Genomic DNA, 24724 nt, shown 5'->3' with positions numbered 1-24724 from the left:
ACAATCCAAATCCCACCAACAAATTCCTCCCACAGAAACTTTGAGGGACGTCTTGGCACCCTGGAGATGGTGATAGACCCAGTCCCAGCCACATGCCACCTGCTAGAGCTATTGTTTAAAAAAGAAGGAGAAAAAAAAAGCCTATTATGATAACAAAGTTGTTTGCTGTCTCTTGCAATGACTTTATGGCACCAGTTTTACCATACTGCATCTATTGAAAAAAAAAAAAAAAGAGAACATCTGATTCTTTAAAGAGAAACATTTGTATTGAGCACTGTTAACAACTTACTTGGGAAGCCGGATGTTCAGTATATGTTTCATATTCTGCTGATAAACCATGCCTGCCTTTTTCCCATTACAGCTCCCACTGTGCCTGCTTCCTACAGCAGGTTTACATTTCCACGTTTTCCCATGACATTGAAGCAGGGAGAATTTTTTTTTCCTTTTTTTTTCCCAGAAAAATCAGGAATGAAAAATGCAGATACCCTTGCATAGTGCCGTATAAATATTTATTGTGAAATAAAATAAACAACATATTTGGTCCTGATTCACAAAGCAGGCTGGGTGGTGAACTGTGCCTGAAGTTTTGTAGGGAGGAAGGCCACTAGCACCCAGGTTTCCTTACTGGCCATTATTTGTAATGCAAGCTTTCTAAACGTTGCAGCAGGGAAAAGTTCAGATTCTTCCAAGTGTCCCTTATGACCCTCAGAATTTGTGCCTCCTGTGAGGCTTACATCATTCAACAGAATTTAAACTGCCCCTGAAGCTGTTGAAAATAGTTTGATGGATCAGGTTGGTTCTGATCAGCAGCAGGGTCAGAGGAAGATAGAAATGCTTTACAAACACTGGAGTTTCTTCTGCCCCCCCCACAGCTGCATGAAGCTGAGCCCAGGCTCTGCTGAAGGTAACAGACCCTTCCCTTGCAAGAGAGTGTCCGGCATCCTCAGAGCATGTTGGTCATGAGCAGCTGCTGGCAGTAGGTGCAGATGAGTGGAGTTTGACTCCACTGTTTGGCTTAGGCTGTCAGGGGAAGATTGAAAACATGCTTTGTCTGGTCTGAAGACACTTGAAACAGCAATCATGCTCCTTTTTTAAACTCCCAGGGGTAGTGGAGAAAGTTATAGTTCCTTAAAAAGCTTGGGTTGAGCTTTTAATTTGACAAACTTTGCATTGCAGGCCTGGCTAAATTCACATCTGCATCAAACCTCAATTCCTTCCTTTACAGAAACTCCACTCCCATGAAGAAAAGAAGTATCAAAAGTGCAGCTGCACTTCCTACCCTGTGTAAAGTAAGAATGGCCTTGAAAATATCATCACAAGCTAGCCAGTGTGCTGCAGGGTACTAGGACAAGATGTTAGTCACAACAGAACAGAAATAGTGTGAGACAGATAGCCTTTGAAATTTATTTCCAAATTCCAGTGCATGCAGTATATTAATTTGTTAACATCTGGAATAAAAACAGATGTGGGAAATTCAATGCAAGTACACCGGTATGTAAAGCTGAAACACAGTAAGTGTACTTCAAGTAAATATCACAGATGTTGGCAGTACTTTCCTTATGGGGAAAAAGAGGTCTGGGGTCTCCAGCTACACCAGTGACTATTCCAGCCACAAAGTGGATGCGCCCATAGGAAACAGGAGGTGACTGGGCGTCTTCATTCCTCTACTCACACTGTGTATGGACTTGAAGGTTGTAGCCACTGTCTTCAGAAGCATCTGGATCTTATTACTATCTGTATTTGCAATGGGATAGGTAGATGGAAAGAAAGAAGAAAAGAAAGGAAGAAAAAGAGAAAGAAAGAAGGAAAGAGAAATAAAGATGCATTAGGATCTGGGCAGTTATGCACAACTGTACCCATAGCTGAGTTTATGTGGCTTGTGAAAAAGTGGAACAGGGCTGCATAGGGCTGCACCTTTGTTTCCTTAGGTGTGAGGGGAAAGAAGCATGCCGTAGTTTTTAGTAATATCCCAGGCATAAATAATGCTGAAAATCTCATTTTACTGCAATGCATTTATTACTCTTAAAGAAAAATTGGGGTAAAAGGCTATCAGAGATATTCTACTTCATGCTTTACAAGGAAATAACTAAACAAAAGGATAAACATAACAACAAATGCATTTTGAGTAATGAGACAATGGAATTTTCATTATATACTCTGCCACATTAATGACTACTCAAAATAATTCCAAAGTGTCTGGTGACACGTTGCAGATGTTTGTTTGTAACAGAGTGAAATTCAGTAAACTGTAAGTCTCAAGCATTTTTCTCTCTTGCACTTGGTAAAACTTTGAGAGATAAATGTCTTATTGGTACAGAAAGAGACTAAATACCACGGTACAGCACTTGCCATGCATGAAACATGTACAAGTTTAACTTGCTATTTTGATGCACAGCAGTGCATTGCAAAACTGCCATGAAAATTTACTCATGTAGCAGAAAATCTGCTCCCCTGCCCTTTGCCACAATGATTGATGATAATGTAAAATCTAATTTCAAACTCACTTATCAAGAAAAAAAAAAGTTCTCAACCATCAGCAAATGTATAAAATTTAGTGATTTGATATATTTTAATGAATGAGTATGAACTAAGTTTCTCTCTTTATTCCTCTTTCTGGGTACCTAGAATTTTGCTTGAGGGGCTTTATATGGGCTTTTGTCGGGGTCAGGAAGGTATTTTTTCCTGATACAGGAAAAAACAGATACCTGTTTTTACATGTGTCTCAGAGGTGTCAGCTGTCTTTGAGAATGCTGGATAATGCACAGAAGGGACAGTGCTCTGACTGAGAACAGCTTGGCAGGGTTGTGTTAAAGTAAGGTGCAGATTTTGGGGGAAGTTGGGATTTATATTATTGGTGTTTCTGGCCTTTCTGATCTGCCTGTCAGCAACCTCTGACCCCATTAGGGATGGCTGGTGCTCTGCCTTTTCAGGTGAACCATGTAACTGATGCCTGATTGAGGTATGCGTTTTGTATTTTACAGATTAAAATAAATGCTCTAGCTAATGTAATTGGGCTTAATTAAGAAGACTGTAATGTACAGAAGGCCATATTTGATAATCCAGTGGCCCATTCACCCTCTAGTGTCTCTTGAAGTAACCCAGCCTCTAATGCATCTCAATTTTTTTTTTTTTTAAAGTATCAGGTGTAAACATGACTGATGAGATAGCTAATGGATCGGACAAATACAGCATTAATTCATGATGAGCTTATAATATAGTTGTCCATGCAAAAAATCAGAGTGAAATGTCAGCTTTCTTTCCCCCATCCCACTGAATAGTATATGGACCTTCTAACAATTTAGCGGTGGCTCCAAGAGTGAGTGTAAAATACCTGTTTACCTACATGGATATCCTTTTCCCATTTTGCACTCTCACTGCAACAGATGGAATTGTAAAGTATAAAGACGAGGGAGAGCTCTGTCATTAGTATTACTTTGGGAAACAAGCTTGTGTAGGAGGAAGGGAGGGACAGACAGACAGGGACAGACAGAGAAGGAGAGCAGGAAGAAAGAGAAGAGACAGAGAAAAAGCCCCCCAACTTTGTCATTCATTGTAATGGAAATGTTCTCTTAAAATACACTTCTGACTTAGGAAGACTTGTCTTTCACATTCATTACACAGGTGTCAAATCAAATTTTATCTTGCTATGTCTTGTGCACTGGAGCATAGTGTGTCTGACATTTTGTAACATGATGCAACATAAGGCAATAAATCATACCGAAAGTGAATAAAACCTCATTTCTTTTTTGGGGGGTGGGGTGGATGAGCCAAATGTCACTGTGCTAATTTCACTGTGCTACTATCATTATTAAGAAAATCATTTTCTTTCTCTCCTGTCCCTGGCGAGGGACTATTTCTCAAAGTAACTCTTCAAAGTCAAATTCTGTCACCTAAGTTTTGAATATATACCATGCATCTAGGGCATCAGTAACTTTTAGAAGGAAATCTATGCTTGAGAGCTCAATAAAACTCCTTGGAGAAACAAGTCAGACTTTCAAGTATCTTGACCACAGAAGTAAGCCTATTTTCAGCTAAGTGAAAAATTAATTAATCTGCTGTGTAGCTGTGGTTTCTGAAGCAGTAGTGTAGGCAAGTTGAAGTGCTGTTTGGAGACACTTTGTTTTTCTTCCTCAGGTACACTACCAGGGAATTTTGAATGCAGCTTTTGCGAAGGTTGTGGTGAATAGATACATACTGGGTGGGAATAAGCAAGATTACTCTCCAGGAGGCTAGCAGCACTCCGCTCACGTGCCTAACAGCATTCACAATACCACGCTCCGCAAGAAGTGTCTGCTGGCTGCACGTGGGACTCTCCCTTTCCTTTGTAAGGGAAGTCTGCCATGTCAAAGGTGGGCTGGAGTTTAAGAGACTTTCAGACAAAACTCTTTCACTGGCTATGTGAGGAATCAGCCTTGGAAGTGCTGTGATTGTTCCCATGCACCCCACAGAAGTATCACTTCTGGTGGCACCACGCGCTTAAACGTTGCTGCCTTTAAACAAACAAAGGCAGTTGCTCCTCACTTATAGGTTCAAATGTCTGTCAGATGAAAAAAAAAAAAAAAGAAGAAGATTAATGCTTTTTCATTACTTTAGTTCAGAATCCAGATAACAACTGTTGTGTCAATGACATCTTTATCTTCTTTGTAAGTGTAAATGGGTAGTGGCATGACAACGTGGACTTAAGTGATAATGTTATAAATAACCTGACTGGTGAACTTGGGGGGGGAGGGGGAAAAAAAGAGGGAAAGAGAATGCAATAGGTATTCTGCTATCTATTAATATAGATATTGACATGAGAGTATCTCAGAGTACGTCTCTGAAGAAGACTAAGGTGATAAATTGAAATTACTATTTGGAAAGTGATAAAATTTGCATGAAGCAAATTCTGCATATCTAAATGTACTCAACAGTTACTTGTAAGAACATGTTATCATTTAAATATATATATATAATTTTAGCATTTCAGAAGGGAAATTATTTTTTACTATGAATTATTCATCTTCTGTACTCATGTAAAGGGGTAGTGACTTCTTTTATCAGCAAAATACTTTTTATTGACATTAAGAACAGCATTTAATTGCACCCATTTCCCCAATTATTGTCAGAAAAGAGTTTACATTGGCATTTTGGAAAAATGTTTTAGGAATATTTATCAGAGCTGCAAAAAAAGCTGTCCCTGGACTAATGGAATTAGATTATCTTTGAATTTGCTCCACCAGAACTTAGAATGGCCACTAATTCCTTTCTTTGCTCTTTTGGTGTTTGCAAAGGAGTTCACTAAAGCCTGAATTGATATAATTATTGGCTTGGATTGTTAGAGATTTAGGCCAGATGGCTATGGGTTTCTAAAGTCCCAGTTGCTTGTGTTAGCTTTTCTAGTTTGCCTATAGGGTTTGGGGATCAGCAATTTGAAAGGGCTGCAAACTTGTAAAACAGTATTATTCATGGGGGCAGAATGTTCATCGGCGTGACCCAGTACTAAATACATTCATTATAGGCATTTCTATTCTGCGCAATTTGCCACACGGCGCTGGTTTGTGAAAAAAGAGACAATGGCTTATAAAATGCTTTTGAATGCTTAAAAAGACAGAGAGTTCACGCTGAGCCTCCTCTGCTTTTTTTTTTTTTTTTTTTTTTTTTCCAACAAGAACCTTCTTAGTGACTTTGACTGGGCTCTGCTGAGAGTAAATTGGAAGAATCAGAGATTCACTTTTCACATTTCAGGATAGGGTGGGGAGGGGATGGAAATATATGGGGGGAAAAAAGCATAGAAGAGTGATGGTAAAATGTAAAACACCGGTAACCGAGTGGGTAGTGGGTAAAGTTAGTAGAAATAAAAAAAAAAAAAACAAAAAAAAAAAAAACGAAAAGCATGGTAAGGTTGTGGCTCAAGTGATAAACTTTAAAGGAAGTGCAAAAGAGGGGAAATAGAAATCACACCATAAATAGATACATTAGATAGGAGGTGGTATTGGCTTCGGTGACCTGGCTGCAGGATGAAGCTCTCTTAACTTAGCGAACTGTAGCATTTCTGGAGTACATAAAAGACACGACCAACTCAGCCATAAGGTATTGTGTGTCTGTGTGTGTGCGCAAACGTGTTGCAGTATAAATAGTTTGCAGCTACGGAAGAGAGGTGCGTTAAGGAAATTGTCCAGAACACTTAATCTGTTTTGTGGCTGCTTCTTCTTTAAAACCCTTGGCGTGGATAAGGTGTACTTAGCACAAATTGTCATGGTGAAGCACGAAGAGCTTTTTCAACCAGGGTGAAAAAGATCTGAAGCAGCAGCACGGGGCCAGCCAAGAGAAAAGCAGGGGAACACACACACACACAGGCACATGCGGGAGAACCACGCTCAGGCACACGCCGCTGCACAAATCGTGTAGGAGGAAGGCAGGGCATGGCCAGAAGCGTGCGGAAGGCTATTGCCTTGACAAGCAGGAGGGAGAGCTCCCCGGGAATGGGGGGCAGCTCCGCGTGGATGTCGAGGGAAGCAAGGCAGCTAACGGGGGGAATGAGATGGCGGGGGCGCGGCTGAGCCATCCGCCACCCCCGGCTCGTTTACCAGGCGGACGCCCCGAAAAGACGCCGGCTGGTTAAACGCGGCTCCTACAGGCACGGCGCCGGGTGTGGGGCTGGCTGTGGGGCCGGGGCCGGGTGTGGGGCCGGCTCTGGGCGGCGCTGCCCCCGCCCGTCGGGGCTCATTGGCTGCGCCTCGGCTTTGTCCGAGCCCAAGTGAAGTTGCGCGGGGGGCTGCGGGCTGCCGGGCGCTCAGTCTGCCGCCGAGAGGGCACTGGGGAGGAGGAGGAGGAGGAAGAGGAAGAGAAGGAGGAGCGCTCCGGGAGGCGCCGCGGCGAATGGAGGGCGGCTGCGGGCGAGGGAGAGGCTGAGGAGCCGGCAGAGCGGCGAGGACGTGTGGATGGGTGTCCCGGCACGGTGCGTGCGGAAAAGTTTGGTGATCCGCTAAGGTACCGGTACGCGGCTCCTTGCACAGGGACCAGATGTGCGCGGGGGTTAGGGCGCCGAAGGAAGCTTTGCTATAATTGCGCTTTACTTCGCTCGGAGGGATGAACCGCAAAAACTTAGAGATGCAGCGCAGCGGCAGTAAGATGCACTTTGTGTTCGTTTTTGCACTGGTGGCGGTGTCTTTCGATAAGGCTGCGCTGGGCAAGAATTTGAAATACAGGATTTACGAGGAGCAGAGAGTGGGATCGGTAATCGCAAGGCTATCGGAGGACGTAGCGGATGTTTTATTAAAAATTCCGAACCCTTCCTCGGTTCGCTTTCGAGCCATGCAGAGGGGGAACTCTCCCTTGCTTGTAGTCCGTGAGGATAACGGGGAAATCAGCATAGGAGCTAAAATTGACCGGGAACAACTCTGCCAGAAAAACTTAAACTGCTCCATAGAGTTTGATGTGATCACTCTGCCCACTGAACATCTGCAGCTTTTCCATGTGGAAGTTGAAGTGCTGGATATTAATGACAACTCCCCGCAGTTTTCCCGGGCTCTCATCCCGATTGAGATATCCGAGAGCGCAGCTGTAGGAACCCGGATCCCTCTGGACAGCGCTTTTGACCCAGATGTGGGGGACAACTCCCTTCACACTTACTCCCTTTCTGCAAATGATTTTTTTAGTATTGAAGTGAGGACAAGGACTGACGGTGCTAAGTATGCAGAGCTCATCGTGGTCAGAGAACTGGACAGGGAGTTGAAGTCAAGTTATGAACTCCAGCTCACTGCTTCAGATAAGGGGGTGCCACAGAGGTCTGGCTCGTCCATCCTGAAAATAAGCATTTCTGATTCCAACGACAACAGTCCTGTTTTTGAACAGCAGTCGTATATAATTCAACTCTTGGAAAACTCACCGATTGGGACTTTGCTCATAGACCTCAATGCTACTGATCCAGATGAGGGCGCTAATGGTAAAGTCGTGTACTCTTTTAGCAGTCATGTGTCTTCCAAAATTACAGAGACTTTTAGGATAGATTCAGAAAAGGGACATCTGACCCTCCTGAAGCAAGTGGACTATGAAATAACCAAATCCTATGAAATTGATGCTCAGGCTCAAGATATGGGGCCAAATTCCATTCCAGCTCACTGCAAAATTATAATTAAAATTGTGGATGTGAATGACAACAGACCTGAAATTAACTTAAACTTGATGTCCCCAGAAAAAGAAGAGACAGCCTACATTTCTGAAGGGTCACCCCTGGACACTTTCGTTGCCCTAGTCAGAGTGCAAGACAAGGACTCTGGCGTGAATGGAGAGATAGTTTGCAAGCTCCATGGACACGGCCACTTTAAACTCCAAAAGACTTATGAAAATAACTATTTAATCTTGACTAATGCCAGTCTAGATAGGGAAAAGAGATCTGAATACAGCTTGACTGTAATAGCAGAGGACAAGGGAACGCCAAGTCTCTCCACGGTAAAACACTTTACTGTCCAAATCAGTGATGAAAATGACAACCCACCCCGCTTCCAGACAAACAGATATGAAGTTGTTATCTTAGAAAATAACTCTCCAGGAGCGTATATCACATCTGTGACAGCCACAGACCCAGACCTAGGGGACAATGGGCAGGTGACCTACACTATTTTGGAGAGCTATATTTTGGGAAGTTCTATAACCACCTACGTGACCATTGATCCCTCCAACGGGGCGATCTATGCCCTGAGAACTTTTGACCACGAAGAAGTAAATCAAATTGCATTTATGGTTCAAGCGAGGGATGGAGGGAGCCAGCAGCTTGTTAGTAATACCACAGTTGTACTAACCATCATTGATGAAAATGATAATGCACCTGTCATTGTCGGTCCAGTACTACGCAACAGCACGGCGGAAATCTCAATCCCTAAAGATGCTGGAATTGGCTTTCTTGTCACCAGGATAAGGGCTACAGATAGAGACTCTGGTATGAACTCTGAACTCAGCTGCTCCATAGCAGCTGACAAGGAAAACATCTTTGTGATGGATCCCAAAACTTGTGACATTTCCATCAATGTGAGTGTCGAGTCAGTTCCAGCAAAACAATGGGAGTTTTTTGTGATAGTCCAGGATAAAGGCAGTCCTCAGCTTAGTACTAAAGCACTTCTGAAATGTACAGTTTTTGAGTATGTTTATTCATTTTCAAGCACAGAAGCTACTTTGGTAAGCCAACCCTCTTTGGATGTCTCAATGATAACAATTATATCCTTAGGATCAATATGTGCCGTGTTGTTGGTCATTATGGTTATCTTTGCCACGAGATGTAATCGAGAGAAAAAGGACACCAGGTCCTACAACTGCCGTGTGGCAGAATCAACCTACCAGCACCACCCAAAGCGACCCTCACGACAGATCCACAAAGGGGACATTACATTAGTGCCAACGGTCAATGGCACTTTACCCATCAGATCTCACCACAGAGCGTCTCCATCATCATCTCCAACCCTGGAAAGGGGACAAATGAGCAGCCGGCAGAGCCACCACAGCCACCAATCGCTTAACAGCCTGGTGACAATCTCCTCTAACCACGTGCCTGAAAACTTCTCGCTGGAACTCACCCATGCCACTCCAGCTGTTGAGGTAAGGTCCATACCTTGTTTAGCACTCACACATTCGCTTGGGAGTGTGGAGCTGTTCTTCACACAACCTGTGAGAGCAATGGGCAGATAAATTGATGCCCAATGCATTACAGATTTATCTTTAGCTATCACAGCTTTGCAGTTTTACTCCAGTGCATCTGAATCCATTACCTTCGGGAACAGGATTAAATCTGTTATTGGTAGCATTAGTTCTTGGTTCTCCCCTGTAAGGCCGAAACAATGGAGTGTAACATGCAGAGTAGTGTGCTCTGGTTTACTGAGCTTTCTCCTTCTTCCTTGCCTTCCCTTTTCCTCTGCATAGCTCTATTTAAGAAGGAGTCACAGAGGATTTATATATAGGGACAATAAAGGACATTGATTAATGGGGATGGAAAACCAAAAGGTTAAATATTGAAACAGTTTAAGTACAGGCGTTCCAATGCTATTCTGATACATGCATACAGTATCCTAAAGTTTGACACCTCCCATTTCAATTTCTGTGTAGTGGTTTAAATGAGTGCTGAGTCCTGGTAACTCCCTATATGTAGTTCAATGAAATTTTATTTTGAATTAGGATCCTGGAATGTCAAAGGAATGTTCTAATCTATGAAATCAAAACAAAACTCCAATTTAATTACTTGTTTTACTTGTTAATAACCTAATTGTTATGGGTTCCGAGGCTAACGAACAGCAGTGCGCGTCCTCATTGTTCAATGTCTTCAGATGTTTTCTGTGGCAGACTGTACACTAATAAGTAGTCTGTTGTACTGCATTATGTATGTGCAGGAATTTGATTTAATTAAACTTTAAAAAGGGAAAAGAAGAAAAAAGAACAAAAACAAAACAAGAACTGAGAGGCTTATTAGTGGTTTTACAACTAGGATTATGAGCTTTTATTTGAAGGAATCAGTCTCTTCATCTTTTCTTTAGCAGGTTTCCCAACTTCTTTCGATGCTTCACCAAGGCCAGTATCAACCAAGGCCAAGTTTTCGAGGAAACAAATATTCCAGAAGCTACAGGTAAGGATCTGAACTGTTCCCCCAACTGTGCTTTTATATGTATCAGAAAATACATTAATGTGTTTTTTAATCCAAGTGATACATGGGATAATTATATTCCACAATCACTACAATTCTCTTTACAGATATGCCCTACAAGATATGGATAAATTCAGCTTGAAAGACAGTGGCCGGGGTGATAGTGAAGCTGGAGACAGCGATTATGATTTGGGTAGAGAGTCTCCAATTGACAGACTTCTTGGGGAAGGATTCAGTGACCTTTTCCTTACCGATGGGAGAATTCCTGCAGGTAAGAGCACAATGGAAGCTGAACAGGTTATTTACAGTACTGCCTAGCTGTCACTCTGATAAAGCTACTACTGAGGAAGCAAAAATTCTTTAGCTTTCAAGTCTTGTGTTTCTTTCTGTTTCTTCGTTAAATATTGAGCTGAAGCCTTCCCATATCTAGCCAAATAAAAATGCAGATGCAACTGAAAAATCTGCCCACAGCAATGCCTACATTTTACTGTTATTCACATCATCATGAGCTAGTTCCAATCCTCCCCCTTTCCTCAGCTCCCCCCTTCCCCCCAAGCATGATTTGCTCTGTGTCCTTAGATTTTTAATGACTGGGTGGATGTTTTTGTTTAAAGCCAGGCAGTTGTGGTTTGTTAAAAATACACTAAGCTATAATTTAGGAGATGCATTTTCCACAGTGGGTTTCATCCATAGGATATAAACTTCCAGAGTTCAGAAATGGATTGTGAAGGTGGTTGAGAAATATGGATGGCAGAAGATACAAAAGTATTTTTCACACTTAAAAATGAAGTGGCAAAGGAAGAATCTAAATATGTGCCAGATTTCAAATAGTGCAACCCTAATTTTTACAAGAAGGAGCTTAAGAGAAACAATTCAGGGGTAGAGGGCAAAGCAGAGAAAAGGTAGAAGAGGTTGAATGAAAGCAACATAAACACACACCTGTACAGATTCATGTGTTTGAAGTATCATTTTTGAATGTTATATGTTGAATATTAGAGGATAGCGTGGGAAATCACACTGCATGTAGACATAAGAACTTTAACATGATTTTAATAATTCTACAGCCACTGGTTACACCCTAGATGTCATACCCATATCATATAATATTTAATTCTCCCTGTATAACCAACAGGGACTAAATAACTTCAGTATGGTTTAAGTTTACATCAAGACTGATTAATAAAGTAACTCTCTACAGGGGAATGCTGCTTTATAGTATGGTGCAGCATATGTTCCTGCAGTGGCCCCCTCAAGTCACCCAGAGCTGCAGAGTTGCTCCTTCCCTCTGCTGCTACATTAAACATCAGTGGGGTAATTGTACCTGACATTGGAACATTTTACACTAAGAAACATGCTAAGCAGGAAAAGAAAAAAAAAAAAAAAAAAAAGTGAAATTTGTTCTTCTTAACCGTTTTAAATTTAGACAATAAAAATCCCTTTGCATTTTGTGCTCCAGACCAGGTCTTGTGTCACCTATCCAGATGTTCAGCTGTCTCCTCAACCTAGTCTTGAACCAGAGGCCTTGAAAATTTACTGTTTTATTTTTATATTTTTTTTTCCATAATCTTTAACTGAAATCTGGAGTCCTAATACTTTTTTTCTTTTTCCATCCTCATTTCCCTCAGTTCCTATTGCTTATTCTCCTGCCATCTAGCACGAGGCATGCCTCTTTCTCTCCTGTGGTTAGCAAAGCAGGGAGGGATCTGCTGCAGATCTCAGTTGCCAGGGGAACTTCAAGTGCAATGGCGTTTGCACTGGCGTCCGGCCCTGCCGCTGCCAAGGAATAGCTGTCCCCTTCCCGCTGGGCGGCTGGGGGCTGCCAGCAGGCAGGAGTGGTTACGCGCTGGGCTAGCTGAAATGCCTGTTACTCATTTTCAGCTCTTGCAATTCGCTCTCTAAACAGGAAGCCTAAGGGTAGGGTTTCCAAAAGTGCCTGGCCTCCGCCTAATGCTAATTGAATTCAGAGTAAGGAAAACTCCTGCTGAGTACAGATGCAACTCAGTTTAGCTATAAAGAAGTGCATTTAATCTCACCCAGATGCCCATTTGCCACAATGTGTGGTATTAGTCCATCAGACAAGTATGCTGAGCTCATTCAGATGAGACATGAGCTGTTCCAAATCCCCAGTACAATCCAAAAGAAAAAAAAAATCTTCCTGAAGGTTTCCTGTTCTCCATTTTGAAAGGTTTCTGCATTGTTAGTCTGGACACAGCCTAAATGCTGTGAGAAAGCCCTTGCAATCTGTCCCTTTAAGGTGGAACTGGAGAGGAATAAAGTCTTTGAAACTTTCAAAAATGGCATGATTAGAATGTTTGATAACTGCCCATGAAAGACTTGTTTCTTTCTCTCACTTTTTAAATCTTCACCAATAAGTTTTAAGTTCCGGGGGAAACAGTTGTGCATTTCTCTTTTTTATTCTATTGCTGATTCAAGGGCAGACTGTGACACCGTTCAATTTCCTTAGAGTATCTCTTGATCTTACGCTCAAGAATGCCAGTATTTATTATTTTATACCTAAACTAATCCTGATAACATCAGTAGCAAAGCTCACAATGAGGCAATCCTCACTGCTAATGAAATGCTAGACCACTGAAAGTCTCCCGTTAATTTACATGAGTCTTCTTAATTTAAAGAGTAATCCTTACCTTCTGGGATAAGTTGAGAGCTGGTCCAGGCACAAAGGATCACTGAGATATCTTTTTTCCTTTCTAACTCTTAGGCATTTCCTGTAGAATAGCACATGTGTGCTTTTCAGGCATGGGAATAAATCACTCTAAAGCATTCCACTCAGTCATACCAAAGTATCAGCCACTGATATTTTCTGTGTTTTTTTTTTTTTTTTTTTTTTTTTTGTGTGTGTGTGTGTTTTAATCAGTAGGCCATTTGCAATACCTTGTACAGTCTGCAGCCTGAACCTATGTTCTTGAAGAAATTCCTACTTGTATAAGAAACGGAGGAAGTTTATACTCGGAAGAATGAAAAAGGCATTAGAAAAGCAAACACTATGATAGACTGTGTAAAGCATAGAGATAAATAACACTGACAGTTTTAGGGTAGCACTTTATCAATCATGGGTACCTTTGAAGCTGAAATACACTATTCAGTTCTACTTACACCACTGCAAAAAAAAATCCAAAAACTTTTGATAAACTGAGTGGATCCAGAGCCGGATGGGAAATGTGATGAGAAAATGAGGAAAATCTACAGGGCATGACTGCAAACATTTAGTTTCAGAAGTGATATTTCTTTGGTATTTAATACATAAAGGATTAAAGAAAAAGAAATTCTGTTTTGCATGGGATAATCTAACTATTAGTTGATGGGGATTAGGAGAAAATTTTCCTATGGTCAAAATACGTATAACGCAAAGCTTGGCATTGCTGAAAACTTTCTTTGGAAGTATGTGGCTCATATTCAAGTTAGTGCCCCCTGCAATGCCTCGATCCTTTCCAGCAGGTCTGCCAGGTACCTATGCAGTGCCCAGCCTCATGTCCAAGGCTTCATGTCCTAAGAGTCACTTCTTGTTGGAGAGGAAAATTGCAAGAAAAAGGAAAAATGCAAGAGAGACATGCCTCTTTGCAGGTCTGTCCATCTGTCAAATAGGTCTTTGCCTGTCTCTGCTTCAAAGGGTCTTTCCCAGACCTCTGCAATGGGAGAGGTGTTTGTGGGCTACTCTTGCAGTGCCCCTTAGTGGGCAGGTCAGTCACTGGCCTCATTGTATGGCTTTGGCCTGAGACACAGCAGGAAAACTAAGCAGTGAAAGAGGGAATTTTCCACCCTTTGGCCCTTCTTGCTGGCTTGGATGCCTTTGGAGGCCCTTTCTTGCTGGATTGGTGCTCCCCTTGTGCCTACACCTGAGCCAGCACAGCCCAGTTAACCTGAACTGCAGAGCTGCAGATGCAGTTCAGGGTGACTCCCCTATAAACCCTGGGGTCACACTGGATATAAATTAAGTATTCTGTTACTGAATTAAAATTTAAATGATTTGGTTAATAGGGTCAGATGTTAGTGGATCACCCTGGTATTTCAACACACAACTCATTGTCAGATCAAAAGGAGATAAGTTAATGGAGATCCCTCTGCACATTTTTGTTCTTTCTTCTGTCTTTCCTCTGTCCGTTTATTCTTGTTTTTTTACTCTCTTATGTTTCTGCACTTGCATGCAGAAGACTTCACTAAAACAATTGTAAGCTGGAAGGTAGAAACACCTTCATTTTATTTGTTTATGAAACAGTACTGCAGAAAGGGATTGAGTGGCTTTAAGTCATGAGTGCTAATTTTCTCCATGGTTAAGGTATGACATCACTTTCCTACATGTTCTGCATTTTGCTTTCTCATTTTTTGAGAATATTTAAAAATAAAAGTACATTAGGATCCAGAACATTTGCATTTACTACTGTCGTGCACACAGAAAATGAATCCAAACACCAGGTTTGAATGGCTCTGATCTTTAGAGAAGTTCAGCTCTTGTCTGCCTTGGGTGTTAGATGCTGTTAGTATGATACCTGCAAACAAAGCGGGATGTTCACTCTTATCTCCTCTCTCTTGCAGCAATGCGACTGTGCACAGAGGAATGCAGGGTTCTGGGCCACTCAGACCAGTGCTGGATGCCACCACTGCCCTCTCCCTCGACTGATTACAGAAGTAACATGTTCATCCCTGGGGAGGAGTTTCAGTCACCGCAGCAGCAACTACAGCAGCAGCAGCAGCAGCAGAGCCTTGAGGAAGATCCGCAGCCTGCTGACACAAGTGAAAAGAAGAAGAGCTTTTCAACATTTGGCAAAGACTGTCAGGGTGAGGAGGAATCGGGGGACACCTGCACCTCCTCTCTCCTCTCTGAAATGAGTAGTGTCTTCCAGCGCCTGCTGCCTCCCTCACTAGATGCCTACACAGAGTGCAGTGAGATGGATCGCTCAAATTCGTTGGAGCGCAGGAAGGGACATTTGCCAGCCAAAACTCTAAATTACCCACAGGGGGTGGCTGCCTGGGCAGCCAGCACACATTTCCAAAATCCTGCCAACAATGGGCCCACTCTAGGGACTCACTCAAGTGCGCAGCCTTCCTCTAAATGGCTGCCAGCCATGGAGGAAATCCCAGAGAATTACGAAGAAGATGATTTTGACAATGTGCTCAACCACCTCAGTGATGGCAAACACGAACTCATGGATGCCAGTGAGCTGGTGGCAGAAATTAACAAGCTGCTGCAAGATGTCCGGCAGAACTAAGTGTTTCAAAAGCCTATTTTTCCATATTTATGGAAAACTGGAAGGAAAAAAAAAAGAACAAAAACCAGACTGACAAGAACTGGCATTGCCAATTAGTTGCATTTATCATAAATGTGTCTGTGTATGTTGAATATTAAAATACTGTATTTTCATATGTACACAATGCAAGTGTGATTATCTTTATCTGTATTTTAAAAATACATTTGTACCTTATATTTATGTGTAATTTAACAAATAAATTTTATTTTTGTACACCCACAGCAAGCATGTTTTCCTAAATGTATATAGATGGTACCATCCCTGTCAAACACCCGTCATTCTTGCCACACAGGCATGTAGTTTAAAAAAAAAAAAATACTGCTTTCCATTGTTTCTTTTAAGTCACAAATGTTATGAATACAAATCCAAACCACTGAAACATTATCCAAACATTAGTTTCAATAACTGATCCAACACCTTGTTGCAATGTTTCATTCTTGTAATAAAGAGTTGTCAACTCCCATGAAGCCTAAAATGTCCTTTTTATTTTGATGTTTGGTCAATAGAGTCATTCTTCCATTTAATTAATGGGTTATTGTAGTCTTGGGTCTTCCTCTGTTTTACAAGTAAATGTTTTCTCAAGTGGACAAATCATGGAATTCAGTGATGGAGCTTCTAACACTATCTTTGCCTTAAAAAAAAAAAAGAAAAAAGGTAAATTTGTTCAGCCATTGTTACTGCGCAAAGCCAGCTGAAGTGAGTGTTGTATACCTGAAAGACAGCAATAAAAGCAGAATTTCAGACCTCAGGCTGAATTCTCACCCTATGTAAATAACAAATTGCAGGTGACTGCTTTATGCTTGTAAATGACACCAAAATAAAATGGATGTTGCATCTCTCAGGAAAACTATAGTATTTTACATAGCAGCTATTTTTTTTCTCATTTGAGAAACATGAGTGGGTTCTGGATTCCTGAATCTTGTTTTGGGGGAGTTTTACTTTATAAAGAGCCAGACAGAAAACTAGTAGTTTGGCCTTTCATTCCAGGTTGCAGATGCATATTTATAGGATATATTTTATACCAGAAGTGTGTGTAAAGTCTGGCATGACTTTATATGACTTTACACTTTATTCTGGAGACCTGCACTTGTAAACCTCACAAGTACACTATAGAATACTTTTTAATTATAGAAACAGAAAATTCTTTTTAATATTAATCTGAACACTTGCCAAAATTTTATTTGTCTGCATAAGTTTGTTTGTTTGATCTGTGCATAAGATAACGTTAATCTCTTATTGGTTTCATAGTGCTGTAGCTGTGACATCTGTAGATGTACAGGTATTTGTTGGCACCTAATGGAGAAATTCACACCTCCACCCCTCAAGAGTTTACGAGTATAGCTATGCCAGTTAGAAATACCAGGATCTCAGACTTCTAACCAAGTATCCCTATTAGCAAAAATCGTAATGAGGATGATATCACCAGCATGTGATTTTGTCAATATTATTTACACATTTAAGAGAACTGGCTTATCATCATTGCTTAAAGATTAACAGTGGAGGCCATTTCCATCTTGGAAAGTTCTTATAGCACCTTTGATATGCCAACAAGACTTCAGTCTCATTCAAATACATCCAGTAACCAAAAAAGTCCTTTCCCAGGCCTGTTGCCAGTGCCCAGCCAGAGCCAGCAAATTCTCTTGGATCACACTTTTCTCACTCACAATCCAGCTTCTAATTGTTTCCATCCATCTCCTTCCCAATGCCTGACACACAGGCTACTTTTATTCTTTGTGCTTGCCTGGGCCTTGAGGGCTCTAATAGGCCTTACAGGCCACAACCAGCCTCAGCTGGGCCTCCCCCACACCCTCTGTCTGCCCAAAGCCTCCAGATTTCATTTAAGCTCAGCCCAGGGCCTCCAGTTGGTTGTATGTTGGTTCTTTCTAGCTATAATTCCTGAATGGAGCTGGGATTTACTTTAGAGCAATGTCTCCAAACCCATCTCCAGTTACTGCTGACTGGAGCCCTCAAAGAAGGCTTTGTGCTTTCCCCTCGCTACACTGGGGGCAGCTGATGGACCTTGTTACCAGCACCTGGCTCAACCATCAGCATTCAGGTACTGTAGGATGATCCCATGGCAATGAGGGTACTGCCTGTGCTGGAGTTGGCCTGTACCCCTGTGGGACAGCCCCGTTCCTGGCACTCCCTGACAGTTCTCTCATGTCTTGTGTTTGTCCAGAGCCCTGTCTACTTACAAGCAAGGTCAAGTTGACTCTGAGACCAGTCTAGGTGCTGTAGTAGTCCCACTAACCCTGAAGATCACAAGGGTGTAGCATTTTTTCTTAGAGAGGTGGTTTCTGTCTTACTAACTCAGTTCCCTCTTTCAGTTTCCCTCATCTTTCTATTAGTATAGTTTTGGTCCTGCCCGCCAAGTTCCTTCACCCCTACTTCAGTCTCCTTTCACTGCATCTCTGACTGGTCTTCACTGACTCATCTTGCCTGCGTGCTAATCCTGTATGGCTTGTGGCTGTATTCCTGTGCTTATGAAGTACTTCATGGGTACTGCTAACATCAGCCACGACTGAAATTCCTAGTTTCTACTTCTTCAGCTGGATCTAGTTAACATACATTCCTCAAATCCTTTCTTGCCCTAACTTTTCATATATAGCTGTAAACTCTGCTGGATTCCCAAGTTCCCCCACACCTTTTAATGGGCCACTGGACAGGGTAGCAGGAGGTAATGTTCCCACCACACCTACTTGATGTTGTCTTTGCACAGATGTAGAACAAGAAAGGGAGGCTCGGGCAGAGCAACAACTCCTGAGACAAAATTCATGCCTGCTCAGGAAATCAATGGTTATTTGATTCTAGCCTGGAAACACATGAAGTGTGAGGTAGCACCAGGGACTGGAAGTTATGTTAAAAATGTACGCCAAGGGAGTTTGGCAATAGCTAATAAATGTGGAAGTTATTTTAAGTTTTCTATTGACATGGATAAAATGTTGCTGTCTGTCATGAAATCAACAGCAGAAAACAAAACTTGCCTTCAAGTAGTGCAGATCCCTCCTTCATAAATAAATGCAGATATTACTTCCTGTTTCCAGAGGAGAAAATATTAGACCTTCGGGCGCAGACTGGTTTGCGCTGTCTGATGACTTGCAGGGCAGCCTGATAAGCTCCATTTTCACAGTCCCACCATCCACCAGGGATTACCAACCTGTTTTAAATTTAAAATCCTTAAATCAGTTTATACCCACTGGCCCATGTCACATGGATAGACTCAATGATTTAAAGAGCCATTGTTTGTGGAGAGAGCTTTCCAGCAAAAATATGACAAATTAATTTCTCTAGTATTGCTAGGCATCCAACTATCATAAAATACCTAAGGTTTTCCTAGAGGGGATTTCTATAACATCACACAGTAATAGTATTTGGTATGTGCATTGCTGCAGGAATATTATCATGTAAAGGGACCACCTATAAGACCAGTGCAGACTCCAGCAACAAAAATAGTTATTTAGATTATATGTATGTTATGTTATTTAGATTAATACAGCAGTCTGAGCTGTGCTTATTATCAATAGGAAGCTTGCTAAAAGTTCTGGAGGTTGTGATACTCGGAGAAAAATCTGTCTTAATTCTACTCTCAGTTTAGTTTTCCTCTTTTTTTTCAGGCTTCCCCAATAAACATGGAAAAATACTTTATATATGTGTTAGTGTGAAGACACATGCACACATACATATACACATGTATAGGTGAATCCTAGTGCCAAATATCTTCTATGACAGAAATAGTTCAAACTGATATTCCACAGATCAAAAAACATAAAATATATAAAATCTTGATTTGCTACATGTTAACAAGTAATAGAGGATTATGGATTGATGATGTATTTTAAGCACCAAATCTGAGCATGATTATACTGTCCAGAACACTGGGTTGCTAAAACTGCTATAAACAGCTGTAATTTTATTCTTGAAGCCAAAAAGTTTTCCGCCTTGGTATCATAATGATAAAATGGTCTTGAAAGTCATCAAACATTAATTACCAAAATAATGGTAAGTACCGTGTGCTGGTGGCTCTGTTACTGGTGCCATAGGTGAAATTCATAAGACTTCTGAAGAAATAAAAAGCTTAATTAATACATAATTGACCATTCTTTTTCTCCAGACTCCCAGCATGCTTTCTTTTTCAGTCTTCTCTGAGTTTGATACACTCAAAAATATACTGAAATAATGACTAGAGAGAGTAGGTTGTTTCACCACTTACTTAATTTGTATTTGAAGTAATTCTCTGACCACCGCATCACACTTGACTATTCGAGGTCCATTAGCATAAACACATTGAGAGGATGTGGAGGATGTGGCTGCAAATAATGTCTTTGTTGCATTATGCACCCTGATCATGTTTATAGTTACTTGGTTTAAGAACAGCAATTGAAAGCAAACAAAAGCTACCACAAAATATTTAACCTTCACCATTTCCTATATTATTTTATTTAAAAAAAAAAAAAAAAAAAAAGACATTCATAGAAAATGCCAGGAAACTTAATTTCCTCCTCTTCTCTGCAACCTGTGGAGAATGTCAGATGTTTCCAAAGATTAGAAGAATTGAAAACCTCAGTTGTCAGATGCATATATGAAAGAAACCTTCCCAACTGCAGCACCTAGACTGGGAAAAGGTTGTCTGCAAGCTGTGAAAAGGCTGGATTTATGAAGAAAATCTTATATTTAAACTTTGTCAGGAAGGACACACACTTGAAGATTAGTTCAAGTTGTTTTAAAGAACAAACACTGAACTGTCTCTTGTTTAATGAGCATTAGAAGGCTAACATGTTATCTAAACTGAGATCCCTAGGAGACTATTGCATAATATGCTTTTTTTTTTTTTTTTTTTTTTTTTCCCCAACAATGCAGGTGGTTACAGGAAGGAGAGAAATTGTGCCTTAAATGGTATCCCTGGATCAGACTCTGTCCTTATATAAAACTTACCCTGCAGCATATTCTGTAACATAGTTTATATAAGTAAGGAAGTAATAATACTTTAACTTGAATCAATAAATCATTGTAATTAACAATTCCGTTGTTGCACTTTACAACCTTGGAGCTGTAGAACCATAAATGACTAAGTGTTTAAAAAATAAAAAGAAATGACAAAAAGAAAATGAAAAGAGAAAAAAAAAGTATTCTGGGATCATTTAACCTATCATTGAAAAAAGGGGCCTCTCTGAAGAGGCACTCAGGCACAGTTTAATCTATACTGTAAAACCTATTTACAACAGAGTTGGTAAATAATACCTTGTTAATTAAAACTCAAGGGACGCTCATCAGAAATGTCTAATAACCAAAGCTGACATTTGACCAAAGTACACGTTATCCTAAAACTAGCATCTCCATGTCTCCAGTTTCTTCATATGGCTTTTGTTTAGTACTGATTCCAGAGAAGAAAGCACTACCTAGATGCTCCTCAAAGGACTTTTATCATTGTAATGACCACACACAATGAATGCCAAGTAACCTTCAGAAGTTTACAAAGTCACAGAAGAAAATCTTACCCAATTTAGATTTATCTTCACCCATTTATGAAGAAAAATGTTTTTAAGCAAGTGTCCTAAAGGACAGAGCTAGAAAATCTCTTGAGTAACCCTAAGTTTATCTAACAGTTTTTATCATGTAAATCCAATATATAGAATCTCAAAATACGGATGTCATCTTGTTGGTTGAGTCTATTTCTATTACTTAGACAAATGCCAATCACCCTGAGAATAGACACTTAGTTAGACACTTACTTAGACAAATGCCAATCACCCTGAGAATCACCCTCTATTTACATGGGAACTACATACGTTCCCATGTAAATACAACATCAAGTTCTCTAGATGTTAACGTATCTGTGGCTGGCCACACCAAGGTTTGTCACTGACTGAGCACAGTAGGGCAAGTGATCCTTTGCCTAACTCTTTTTACAGGCTTGGTATATTGGAGGTTTGCTGTCTGAGCACACTCACACAAAACTGGGCTCTGGAGAAAATTACAGGAACAGGGAAAAGAGGACTGCACAATGAAATAGGCACTGGAAGTCAGTTGTCTTCCCTTCCAGGTGGCCACCCCTGAATTCTCCTCATGGGCATGTTTTCTCTCTGTGGCTGGATAGTATGTGTTTTAAACATTTAACAGAGACAGCAGCGTCAGTGGTAAGAATTGAAATCATATGGTAGGCTAGTAGTTTGTACAAAAAGTTTAAGATTCCTGAGTAGAGAAAATGGTTTGAAGCTGAAATTTCTTATAGCTCCAGTAACATTAAAAGCCCCCATTATAATTGCTTATATTTTGTGAGGAAAAAATTGTCATATGCTCTTGCTCTGAAGTTAGGATTGATCATAGTGGATTTTTCTTATCTTTTATTTTTAACTTGTAGCTTTTATTTGTTGAACTTTGAGCATTAACCCAAGTCCCATATGTGCTGCAATCCCATCTTCTCCCTCTGTGGTCCCTGAGCATTCCTGCCTGTACTCTTTGCTGACAGTGTTGCTCAAACAAGGATATGGTGATCCAGTTGAAGGAGCTGATCTGGCTGCAAGCCAGTGGCTTGTTCATGATTTCACCAAGTGCTACTGCAGCAATGTGTTGGGAGTATACAGCAGCCTGGGCTTTGGTTGGCATTGGCTGCTACAGAATTATGCTCTCGATCCCTGCTGAACATGCAGCTATTCTAGTTTGAGTATTGCTAAGAAGGCAGCTATGGGAGCATGGAGTACAGGGCAGGCTGCAAAATCTCTTTTAAATGCTAAGTGTTTGGGTGACAGACTCCTAATCCAGCACTTTAGGGCTGCTCTGCTAGTAACACACAGCTGAAAATGGTTCATATGTGTCCGTGGAGGGTGATCTTTCCTTGTACAGTGGAGGCTTAATCCATGCTGCTATCATCTGGTTTGCTTACTGACTGGTTCAGGTGTAATGTTCCCTGTCAAGGGGAGTGCCCCATTATATTGCACAGAAAGCGTGTAAACACTGTAGATCCCACTGTGTTAAGAGGTACAGACATTTTCTTGTGCATTTGGCCTAAAATTGCTGTAAAGATTAGGAAGAGGTGAGTCCTAACTCCTTTGTTTCATTCAAATAATTCCTCATCTTTTGTCCCTTCTTGTTGTGGGGACTAATACCCTTCATCTCACTGAAACCCTGAATGAGTGTGGGGTAGGAAATATACATACGAAGAAAAAACACATGCCCACCCCCCCCTTTTTTTTTTTTTTTAGGACTAGTAGCAGGAAGTAAAGGGGGACTGAGAAGCCAGTGCTCTCCTTGGTGGTCTAGAGCTCTGTGCAATTTGCACAGTTTTTACAACAAATTGTGGAAGTGACAATTTTGCATTTTTTTTTTCTGTTGAATTATTCAGTGCAAAATGGTATTTTTAAATTGCAATATTTACCCGCTTGGCAAGACTTGTTTCCAGCTGGTAAGCCAGTGTCCCGGGGTCCCCATGGCAATGTTAAGTGGAAACCATGAATTATTCCTTAAAAGGAAGCGTTCTGCTGTGTACAGAAAATAAAACAGCCTCTCACATATGGTGCTGTGGCGGCTGGCTATAATAACTTGGCATAACTTAGTTTCTTTATCTTTTAAAAAGATAAGAATTCAGCAGTGATTATATTTAGATCTCAGAGTATTCAGCTATCCAATTATTATGTACAGAAAAAATAGCTATGACAAGGAAAATAAGCAAAGTCCATATAAGAGAGGATTGCGTTTGTGTTGCCTTTCCACAGGCTCCAGCTGGTTTTGAAATAAAATGGTTGCTCTCTCTGCACATAAACAGATGTGTTACATGTTTAAAAGTGCATTGCCATAATCATGGCTGAAATGGGATGGGGGGCACATGTGAGCCTGGGACTCAATTTTTATGTTTTTGTGATGTTTTTTTTTATTTTTACGTGATCATGGGCAGACTCAATTTTATCCTGGATGGGGTTCGTAAGAAAGGCTAATTGCTGATGTCCTGGAAAAAGCTAATTGTAAGAATTTTATACTCTTAATTAGCTGAAAGTACTGCCTTTGTGTGAGAGTATGTGCAAAAATCCACTTCCAAATTGTACAAGAATAGGAAGGGAATAGGTTAAAAAAAATATTTTCTTTTTTTTTTTTTTTTTTTCTTCCCATGTTAATCAGGCCTATGCTACAACAAGTAATGCTTATTATCCCCAATATTTGCAAACTGGCAGGTAACCTGCCTGGCTTTCTTACAAATGATGACAAACAACCACAGCAGCTTAGTGCATCTCTGACAAAGAATGATGGGTACTTTTTATTCAAATAAAATGGAAACATAAGCTTGGTAAATTGTCAGACTTGAAACCACCTGAACTTATTTTGACCCATCTGGCTTTCTTAAATTCTTAGAATAATTAGGTCACCTCATAAAAAAGACCATGTTGATTTGTATCCAGTCTAGAAAAATGCTAGTGGCAAAATCTGTTTGTCATTTTTTCAAAATATCTGTGGGTAATATTAATATTAAAATCCTTCTACATCCTCAGGTTTGGATTTTGTTGTTCTTGTGGAAGTTTAAATCTGACCTGGTAAGTGCTATAACTTAAACTTTTGCTAGAAATCTTTCAGAAAGCTAATGTAATTCAGGCATTATAGTCTCAGTGGTGAAATAGTTGAATGGCATTTGTACTGTTTTAAGAAACCAAGCTATACTGTCACAATCACGCCTTCTGACCTTTAAAACCTGTTAAACAAAAACAACTGTAAAGATGTATGTTGAAGGGCAACCAAAATTCAGGTCTCTTCATTGATTTTTGTCTCACTGTAGTGCATGGGACAGCAAAGTATGTGCCGTAGACGTTTGAATCTGTAACTTTATATGGAAAAAAAAAAAAAAGCAAAAGAAATTTATCATTGAAAACTG

At 40.7% G+C, this 24724-nt stretch overlaps 1 protein-coding gene and 1 long non-coding RNA gene across 3 annotated transcripts; one reads left to right on the top strand and one right to left on the bottom strand.

The window, feature by feature from the left end:
- The first annotated feature begins 6012 nt into the window (after nt 1-6012).
- On the top strand, nt 6013-15896 carry PCDH18 (protocadherin 18). Of its 2 annotated transcripts, none has more exons than XM_068680749.1 (4): nt 6013-9570; nt 10503-10588; nt 10714-10877; nt 15158-15896. In XM_068680749.1, exons 1-4 carry the CDS (start codon nt 7069-7071, stop codon nt 15829-15831), a joined length of 3426 nt encoding a protein of 1141 aa, XP_068536850.1. In that variant the 5' UTR covers nt 6013-7068; the 3' UTR covers nt 15832-15896. The 2 variants fall into 2 exon arrangements, with proteins under 2 accessions (XP_068536850.1, XP_068536849.1); XM_068680748.1 differs by having other exon boundaries at nt 10500-10588.
- A 467-nt stretch (nt 15897-16363) lies between these two features.
- On the bottom strand, nt 16364-23386 carry LOC137855988 (uncharacterized). The gene is made up of 3 exons (XR_011096124.1): nt 23243-23386; nt 18855-19027; nt 16364-16501 (listed from the first exon to the last, which is right to left on the bottom strand). It is a non-coding gene; the product is annotated as an uncharacterized lncRNA (long non-coding RNA).
- Between the last annotated feature and the right edge of the window lie 1338 nt (nt 23387-24724).

Source organism: Anas acuta, chromosome 4 (assembly GCF_963932015.1).
Source record: "Anas acuta chromosome 4, bAnaAcu1.1, whole genome shotgun sequence".
In the NCBI taxonomy this organism is placed as follows: Eukaryota; Metazoa; Chordata; class Aves; order Anseriformes; family Anatidae; genus Anas; species Anas acuta.
This window is presented reverse-complemented; position numbering and strand designations above follow the sequence as displayed.